General features: G+C 39.3%; 1 protein-coding gene across 3 annotated transcripts in view; it reads right to left on the bottom strand.

The window, feature by feature from the left end:
- Nucleotides 1–894: 894 nt before the first annotated feature.
- CYTIP (cytohesin 1 interacting protein) overlaps nt 895–9,616 on the bottom strand; it is a 71,898-nt gene continuing 63,176 nt past the window's right edge. For all 3 annotated transcript variants that reach the window (XM_012454900.3, XM_012454898.3, XM_012454899.3), the window contains 2 exons: nt 5,287–5,353; nt 895–2,672 (listed from right to left, as the gene is read on the bottom strand). In XM_012454900.3, coding sequence (XP_012310323.1) covers nt 2,206–2,672; nt 5,287–5,353 — 534 coding nt within the window. In that variant the 3' untranslated portion in view covers nt 895–2,205. The remainder of the gene's footprint in view (nt 2,673–5,286; nt 5,354–9,616) is intronic.

Here is a 9,616-nt window from a genome sequence, read left to right as displayed (position 1 = left end):
GAAATGCTGAATTCACATAAGTAGACCTTTAACCGGATGATTCTAGAATATGATGAGAAATAAGCAATATCAGTTGAATCATAACTGGTTTGCAAGCTCTTGTTGAAAATAAATGCATTGCTAATCATGTAGTTATTAAATAACCTATATCTGAAAACTTTTGTATGAGGGACAAGAGAAATGTTTGTTTAGCTATTTACCAAAAGAAATACACTTATCTATGCAGTATCTACAATGGTACATTTTAAGTATTCCTGATGGGTGGAATAAAAAGTACTGTGATGATCACTAAACAGAATCAAAAGAGTAAAGGATATCTAAAATAGACTAGAGCAAGGAAGAACTGACTTCCAACTTCAGCCCTGTCACTGACTAGCCTTGTGACTTGAGAACAATTCCAGATTCCTGCCTTCTTATCTGTATGCCTAACAGCTACTATATTTTAATTGTGAGGATCACACATAAAGTGTCTCTAGCCAACTAGGTATTCAGTAAATGGTAGACAGGATTGCTGTTGTTTCTGTGAAAGATGTCTCACTCTGCCTTTCATATAAATGACTCTCATGCAGAGCCCACTGGATGTTTCTCAGTTCAAGAGTTAATAGAAGGCAGGTCCCAAATATAAATCTTTTTATACTTTATCATTTATTTCTTCTCCTACGTGCTTCCTTACTCTACTCATTTTTTCTCAGAATAACTCATTCCTTCATCAGAAGTTTACTTAAATTTAGCAGTTCTACTTAAAGTGTTTCTATTTCTCTCTCTCTCTCTCTCTCTCACACACACACACACACACACACACACAAAAGAGAGAACTTAAAATCAGTAGACTATTACATAGTCCATATTGTCTACTCTAGAATATAGGTAATGAACAGCTGTGCCACCAGAACACATAATTCATAGACTTTAATGGATATTAAATAAAACATAGAGTAATTAAAAGGCTAGAAGTAATGTGATACTAACATAACCAACAGGCAAAAGGCTGCTGAGGTGATAGCTATTTAGAATATATGATATAAAGTGAGAAGTAACGTGAAAAAATCTACAGGAGGAAAATCCTTTTCCCAGCTCTCACATTTTGGATGTTAGATATTTGTGGGAAAAAAAATTATGAAGCTGTAGGATTCAGAAAGTTCTAGACTTGCCATTAACATTCAGCAGAACAAAAGTTGAATGGAGCAAAAAGCATGACCTCCCCACCCATTTTGTTTAGACTGACTATAAAAAAGACTTTATTAAGATCTGGTGTCAGAACCCATCTCAGACCACATCTTTCCATGGTTCTCATGAACCTTATCCCTCCTATTAAATGTTTTTTGTTTTGTTTTGTTTTTTCTTTTGAGACAGAGTCTTATCTGTCACCCAGGCTAGAGTGCAGTGGTGTGATGCACAATCTTGGCTCACTGCAACCTCCACCTCCCAGGTTCAAGCAATTCTCCTGCCTCAGCCTCCTGCGTAGCTGGGATTACAGGCACATGCCACCACACCTGGCTAATTTTTGTATTTTTAGTAGAGATGGGGTTTCACCATGTTGGTCAAGCTGGTCTCGAACTCCTGACCTTGTGATCTGCCCGCCTTGGCCTCCCGAAGTGCTGGGATTATAGGTATGAGCTACCACACCCGGCCAACCCCTCCTATTAAGTCTTATACTTTCCACTTTATTGTCACTGTAGATATGAGAAAGGGCTGATGGTCATCTTTGTTTACAAGCCATCACAGGTTTGAACAAATTCAAAATAGCCTATTATTAAGCCTCCTCAGGACCTACTGGGCATAAACAAACCTAAGATTTTATAACCCACCAATTATTCTATGGAAGATAGTCCAGATTATTATATTCCGCTACACCTTTATTCATGCTTGACTCCAAAAACTTGTCAATTTTTCACAAGGATAATCTAGAAAATAAACATTAGTTTTGCTTTCACAGACAGAACTGAAATGAGTAGGCACTTGCAGCTTTGTTATATTAATAACTTATTATTTAGTTTCCCTCTCTGCTTAGAACTTGTGATGTTTGGGTTGAAAAAATGATTTAAGAAGCAAAAACTATGATGCAACAATTTAAATAAAGGTCACTATTGCGGTGAAATGGGATGTCAGTTTTGCAATTCATCTGCACTTTCCCACCAAGCTGAGATCTGGGTGAGTCTAGAGATATTTGTGAAATAAGCTAATTTGAAAGGACACCACAATCCGTCAAAAGCGACTTTCTTCCTCTTCCACAGCACGATGAAGGCCAGGGATAAATTTCAAGAGTTGCTTTCGGACACTTCCTTTTCTGCTCTTCCGGGGCAGGGTCCCAAACATGCTTGAGAAGTTGCCCTCCCACAAAGGAGACATGGATCCGCTGCTGGTGTTACTGATGCTTCGGGTCTTCCTTAAAGATGACCTCCTCAGAAAATCATCCCCCTCCTTGGGGATAAAGCACTCATCATCTGTGCTCGTCTGCCGACTGAAGGCACCCCTGCTGCAGTCCTCAGACACACACATCTGGTAGCCATCTTCACTGTCCATCGTCATGGAGCTTAGCCAGCTCTTACAGCTGCTCTCACTGGATAATCGATTCCGGTCCACAAAGGCTGGTCCTGGCCCAGGCAGGGGTCCAAACAAAGACGATTCATCCAAGTCCATGCTTTCCAAACTTGGGCAGTTAGCTGCATCACCTAGAGCAGAGAGAACAGTCTACTGTGACATGGATCTGTTCATCACTCCTTACAAATAAATACACTACATCAAAATTTCTCTTTGAATGACACAAGAAAGAGTAAGGGTGAAAAATACTTCTCACTGAGCTTTGGCTTGCATGAATAAATGACTGCTTATGAGGCCATTTAATAAACCTTATAGTAGGGTTTCCCGAACTGTTGTTCAAAAATTATAATATTAGAGTGAATTTAAACAAGATATTTCATATGACAACAGTTCAACCCAACTGACAGTCTGCCAGTGTGACATCCGAATCTCCAAAATGATCATTTTGTACATTTAAATAACCCTGAAACCTTTTTAAAATTCTCAAAGAAATGGTGTTCCATACAATAAATATTAGTTTTGGGGAAATGCCATCAAGATTTTCTCCATTTAGTTTCTCTGATTCTTAGGTACTTTTTCTTTCTTTCTTTTTTTAGATGGAATCTCACTCTGTGACCAGGCTGGAGTGCAGTGGCGTGACCTCTGCTCACTGCAATCTCCGTCTCCCAGGTTGAAGCGATTCTCTTGCTTCAGCCACCCAAGTAGCTGGGACTATAGGCATGCACCACCACACTCAGCTAATTTTTGTATTTTTTAGTAGAGACAGGGTTTCACCATGTTGGCCAGGATGGTCTTGATCTCTCGACCTCATGATCCGCCCGCCTCGGCCTCCCAAAGTGCTGGGATTATAGGCATGAGCCACCGTGCCCAGCCAGTATTGTCTTTTAAAAATAATTCTAAAATTATTATAAAATTATTTGAAGTATATAGAAAACGGCTATGAAACAGGTTAATTCAAAAGTGTTTTTTAGAGAAAGGATTTGTGAAATCAAATGTATCTCCCAACCTCAATATTCCAAGTTTCGTTTTGGAATACTTAAATTCTCTGGAATGATGCTGTACCCAGAAACCATCCCTGTCCTCAAGTAAGTAATAACTTATTTGAAGAAATTGAATTGTATCTGCTTGGCTGAATTTTTCCCATTGATCCTTGATAACCTACATCTGGCTCTTCAAACTCAAATGTTGATCACATACCGACACCCTGTCCATATTGCCCTCCCTGCTTCCACACTATCTGAGTTGGTTGGTATCTTGCTAAAAAGAGAGAGAGAGAGAGAACTTGTAATTTCAGCCTTGGAAAAATATAATTAGTAAGTGACTGCTTCAGAAGAATGGTTTTATTTTGTGCTAGTTATCTTTACTGCTGCTCTCTTTTGTCCTTGGTTGATAATATAAAAAGAAACATTTTTCACATGATTCGCAAGGTTGAGTAGAGCCAGCCCCACAGTGACTAGTCGTAATGCTTTCCTTTTTGCTAATACGACCTACTTCATTTCACTTTGCAATGAGTGATGAATTTCTTTTGATTGGAGAGCAATTGCTTTATAGAATCACATGCCGTGGATGTTTACTATACATCTAGAAAAAGCAGAACTCCCTCAATCGCTCAAAAACTGTGTACAACAATGACTTTATGAGGATCCTGACCTAACAATGTTGTCTATACAAGGCTGTTCCTGTGGAACTTCAGGAATTTCTATATTCACTGGGCCATTCAGGATGCTCCAGAAGTGAAAATGAGGCTAAAAGGCCCTCACGTCTAAAGAAAGCAAGGAGGTGGCTGAATTTACAAGGCCATTAAGAAGTTTTTGTATTAAATATTTCTGTCTCTCTAACAAACTTCACTCCCAAAAAAAATCCATTATGAATTTTTAAAAAAATATTAAATGAAGAAGTAACTTGTACATAAGTTTCAAACACTTCAATTAAAAAAATAAATACACAGAGCTTCATCCTAAAACTCTAAGCCATAAATTAGTGACTAGTTAAGGATTTTTATCTTTTTCAGTAAACAAATTGATTATCACTTTTAACAGACATTCCAGGTTAGAAACTTAAGCTTGGTGCTATCTAAAGAATAGATAACCTATATTTCATACCCACATAGTGGTTTCAGTGAATTATTTGTACATAAAAGTTCATTCCTTTGGTTACATCTGTCACACAGCAAATAGCAAATTAACACATTTTAAACTCAACCCTTCCCTTAAAAATGCACTCAATGGCAAGAGCTATGCATTTACTGTTGCAATAATCTTACACATTTCTGTCTTCATCTTTGGGGCCATGAAAAAGAATTTCTGTGCATAAATGTAATTTATGCAATTGAAACAAAAGACAGGAGCTCTACCCACTAAGTGTGCAACCATTCTAGCTTTAATAGCTTCTAAAAACTATTCAGCCCCTGAGCTGTGATTGTTTTCAGAAACATAATTCATCCACTGAAGTGGAAGGAAAGTAAGGCAATCTTCCCCAATGATCTAAAATCTCCAGATGCCTGTTTTCAAGCATGTTCATCCATGTGCATATGCGTCATGTATGTGGAATAGTGGATCTGACTTCACTTATCCCTCCTCCAAATACAGTCACTCCAAAGCTCACGCCAAAGAAACACAGTTTCGTTTCTTTGACCAGCACTAGACAAACTTTTCTTGTAATGATGATAATTTTAAAACAACTTAGAGGCAGAAATACTGAAAGAAGTAATGTTACTGTGGTTTCTCAACAGGAAATTGCATTTACCATGAAGCAGACGATGTTCCTGTAACTGCAGAGATCTGTACTCCACCCATTTTTGTTTCAAGGTTTGCTGTGAGATTAAAAAAAAAAGTTATAATTATTAGGAAACCCCAGTGAAGCTAGCAATTTAATTCTAGGTGTTGAGATTTGTCATTAATTTTTTTTTTTTGAAATGGAGTCTCACTCTGTCTCCCAGGCTGGAGTACAGTGTGAAATCGTGGCTCACTGCAACTTCTGCCTTCTGGTTTCAAGTGATTCTCCTGCCTCAGCCTCCTGAGTAGCTGGGATTACAGGCACCTGCCACCAAGCCTTTTATATTTTTAGTAGAGACGTGGTTGCACCATGTTGGCCAGGTTGGTCTCAAACTCCTGACCTCGTGATCCACACACCTCAGCCTCCCAACATGCTAGTGAAATATAAGCCACTGCACCTGGCCTGTCATTAAGTTTCTTGACCTTTTTTTTCTAGTACTCCCAATCCATTCATCCATTTAAAATATTTTTGCTCTATAAAAGGAGGGTATTGGGAATACTATTCTCCCAAGAAATAATTTAGTTTTCTTTAAAAAAAAAAACAAGAAAAACAATAAAACATATATTTTTATTTTAAAAAATTATTTTAAAAAGATTATTTGGGTTTGTGTCCCAGCTACTCTGGGAGGCTGAGGTGGGAGGATCACTTGAGCCCAGGAGTTCTGGGCTGTGGTGCGCTATGCTGATCGGGTGTCTGCACTAAGTTCGGCATCAATATGGTGACCTCCCGGGAGCGGGGGACCACCAGGTCGCCTAAGTAGGGGTGAACCGGCCCAGGTCAGAAATGGAGCAGGTCAAAACTCCCATGCTGATCAGTAGTGGGGTCGTGCCTGTGAATAGCCACTGCACTCCAGCCTGGGCAACATAGCGAGACACTGTCTCTTAAAATAATAATAATAATAATAGGGCCGGGCGCGGTGGCTCACGCCTGTAATCCCAGCACTTTGGGAGGCCGAGACGGGTGGATCACGAGGTCAAGAGATCGAGACCATCCTGGTCAACATGGTGAAACCCTGTCTCTACTAAAAATACAAAAAATTAGCTGGGCATGGTGGTGCGTGCCTGTAATCCCAGCTACTCGGGAGGCTGAGGCAGGAGAATTGCCTGAACCCAGGAGGCGGAGGTTGCGGTGAGCCGAGATCGCGCCATTGCACTCCAGCCCGGGTAACAAGAGTGAAACTCCCTCTCAAAAAAAAAAAATAATAATAATAATAATAATAATAATAAAAAGAAAAGGCAAGGATTTACCCTCTAGGATTTCCACATCTGTAGGATGAAGACAATAATAGAGCCTAAACCCTGGAAATGTTATGAGGATTAGATAAGTGAAGAGATGTAAAATGTTTAGAACATGGACTAGAACTTAGTAAATGCTCTACAAATATCATCATCAACATACAAGCCTGAGGCCCTAACACAGCCTTTTCTGTCAGCCAGCTATTTATTTTCCACACCAAGAAGGAGAACAGAACTATCTGAAATGTTTCCTTAGTGGGCTAAACTTAGAACACTGCTAAGCACCCTGACTTCTCAACTGCTTCCCTTCTTGGTTGCCCCAGCACATGAGAGCTGAGGCCAACAGTGGGAATTAAGTAGCTGCCACATGAGTCAAGACAGTATGCAAGTCTTGACCTACCCCACAGAGGGGACTGAGGCAATGGCAATCTAAAAACTAGGCAGAAGGCATCTGAAAAGACTCAGCCATAGGCTCACTGTCTCCCATTCTTCATCCTCTACTCTTCCCCTTCCTTTGCCAGTTCAGGTCCCTATAGCAAGTTCAGCAAGTGGGCACAGCTCAGGTTTGCCTGTGGACTCTTATGACAAAGGAAAGACAGCCTAGTTGAAACAAGCACTCCTTCACACAAAGCAATCTCCAAGAAGTAGTTGAAGGCTAAAACAAAAGAGGAAAAAAATATATATTTGGACAAGGACTAAGGAAAAGAAAATAATAAAATTGCAAGAACATCATTAAATGCTTAAGGGGAACATGCCTTATTTCTCAGTCTTCAAAGATTGAACAATAACTGGGCATAATTTTCCAAATCCTGATACTAGTAACATTTAACAGCAACCCTTATGGTTGCCAATATAAAATGCAAGCAATAAAGCAATCAAATGCTTGACTCAGTCAACTTCTTGTTTTTTCTGTACCACAATATAGTCTAGAATAGCTATAATACTGCTTTGAGGTCTGGGGGCAGTGGCTTACACCTGTAATCTCAGCACTTTAGGAGGTTGAAGCAGGAGGACTGGTTGAGACCAGGAGTTTGAAATAAGCCCAGGCAACATAGTGAGACCTTATCTCTACAAAAAAAAAAAAATATTTTTTTAATTAGCTGGGTATGGTGGTGCACACCAGTTCTTAAGAGGCTGGGGTAGAAGGATCACTTAAGTCCAGAGGGAGTATAAGGCTAGCAAGTATGTGGCATACATACCAACCCTTTCATCATCTTTAAAGAGATTTATTTCCTACAAGAGACTAGAGTCCAGTGGAGGAGCACAGGGATAGGTCCACAGTCAAAACTAGAGACAGAAAGAAGAGGAAACTATATTTCTGCACTTACTATCCAAAAATACAAAGTCAGCACTAGCCATTTAGTCATTTTTTTTTTAAATAAAGGTTTTGCAATATCTGATTTGTTGATTTGGCCCAGTCATTTCAGTACGTCGTCACTTAAACCAAGAAAATACCAGCGTGAAGAGCAAATGTGTCAAAGTGACTAAGGGTTTTTCGTCTGTAACCAAGCTTCCCTATTTTCCTATGTGTCTGTTTCTGCCTGTGTTACTGACATCGCAACTGTATATTTGGACATACCTGAACTATCATCATTAGGGGAGAATTACAGCACAAGTGAGATCTAACCATACTGGGCAGCATCACCTCACTGTGCCTAGTTCAGTGCCAGGTACATAGCAGCTGCTCAGTAAATAATGGTTGAATGCATACATGAAAAAAAATGGCTTCCTAAAACAACTCTCAGCTATCACACATTGGTTCCAAAGAAATTTCCAATGCTTTCAATCTATAGAAGACACACAGCTGAACATTTCCATGGCACTTTAATACTTCAATTGTGCTTTCACTGATAACATGAGATTTAATTTTCATAATTTCTCTAAAAAGTTACAGATTCAAAAATGAAGATTCAGTGTAGCAAAATATTCCCCAAGCACCACAAACCCAGTAAATAGCAGAAGTAGATTACAAACTAGCTCTCCCAGCTAGCCCATTGGATGTGTTGCTTTCATGTTAAACATTTGAATCATAGGTCAGAAGAATGGGAATCCCTGAAAATGTGGCTCAGAAAGGATGACTGTTTCTAAAGAAGAGCTGGTGGCCCCATGAAGAGTCTTTGAGGGACAGAATGCTCACTTACACAGGATGCACAAAGTAAATGTCATTGTGTGGAGGGGAAACCAGGCTGACTGTAGCTGTGGATCAGGCTGAAACATTTCTGGCTCAAGAGATAAATGGAATTTCATAATTTCAAGATTAGAAACAGGACAGACATGCAATATGGAAAGCAGAATGAACTTTAAAGTCTTCTGGATATGGAAGATATCTGGATATGCATCAGAAAGAAATTCTATGGCAATATACAGTTTAAATGCACCTATCTGAAACCAAGGTCTGAGCCAGGTTTTCTGCTTAAGGAAAGAATGTTGGCTGAATCTCCATCACTGGGAAAGGACGCTGAGAAAAGCTACTGCTGCTGGCTATGGCTTATGTAGAGCTTATATGTAGAGAGGCAGGAGTACCTAAGCACACCCTCATGACTTGAGCCAAACAGCTCACTGAGTCCCCAGGGAAGGCATCTAAGCCCCTAGACCTGGCTCTGGATTGGTAGCCTTGAAGTGCTGATTGGGGACAAGCATCCAATTATAACATTGTGCTGAAGGGAGAGGCTATATGCCATGCAAGGGAAGTAGGCAATCTAAACCCCCAAATGCTCACAGATGTTTAATGACAAAAAAGATAATAAAATTGATAATTGGTACATGGATTCTCTCTAAGCAAAATGAAAATTAAAAGTGTCAAAAAAAGACTTTAAAATAAAAATGTTTGTAATCCTCTGAGAGATAAATAAGATCAATGTTTATAAGAACAAGAAATTTGAAATGAAAAAATAAAACAAGAATAGATAGACATGAAAAAGAACTACAAGATAATAACAAACTAATTTTTTTTTTTTTGGCCTTTTATCCACTTTACTTCCACTCACTATTAGTCAATGTGGGTACAGATAAGAATCGCAGTTTTCTGGCAGGGCAGCCACTTCTCAGTAATAAACAACACACTT

This window comes from Aotus nancymaae, unplaced genomic scaffold, assembly GCF_030222135.1.
Source record: "Aotus nancymaae isolate 86718 unplaced genomic scaffold, 86718_ANA_hifiasm-v0.15.2.pri h1tg000029l, whole genome shotgun sequence".
Classification (NCBI taxonomy): domain Eukaryota; kingdom Metazoa; phylum Chordata; class Mammalia; order Primates; family Aotidae; genus Aotus; species Aotus nancymaae.
This window is presented reverse-complemented; position numbering and strand designations above follow the sequence as displayed.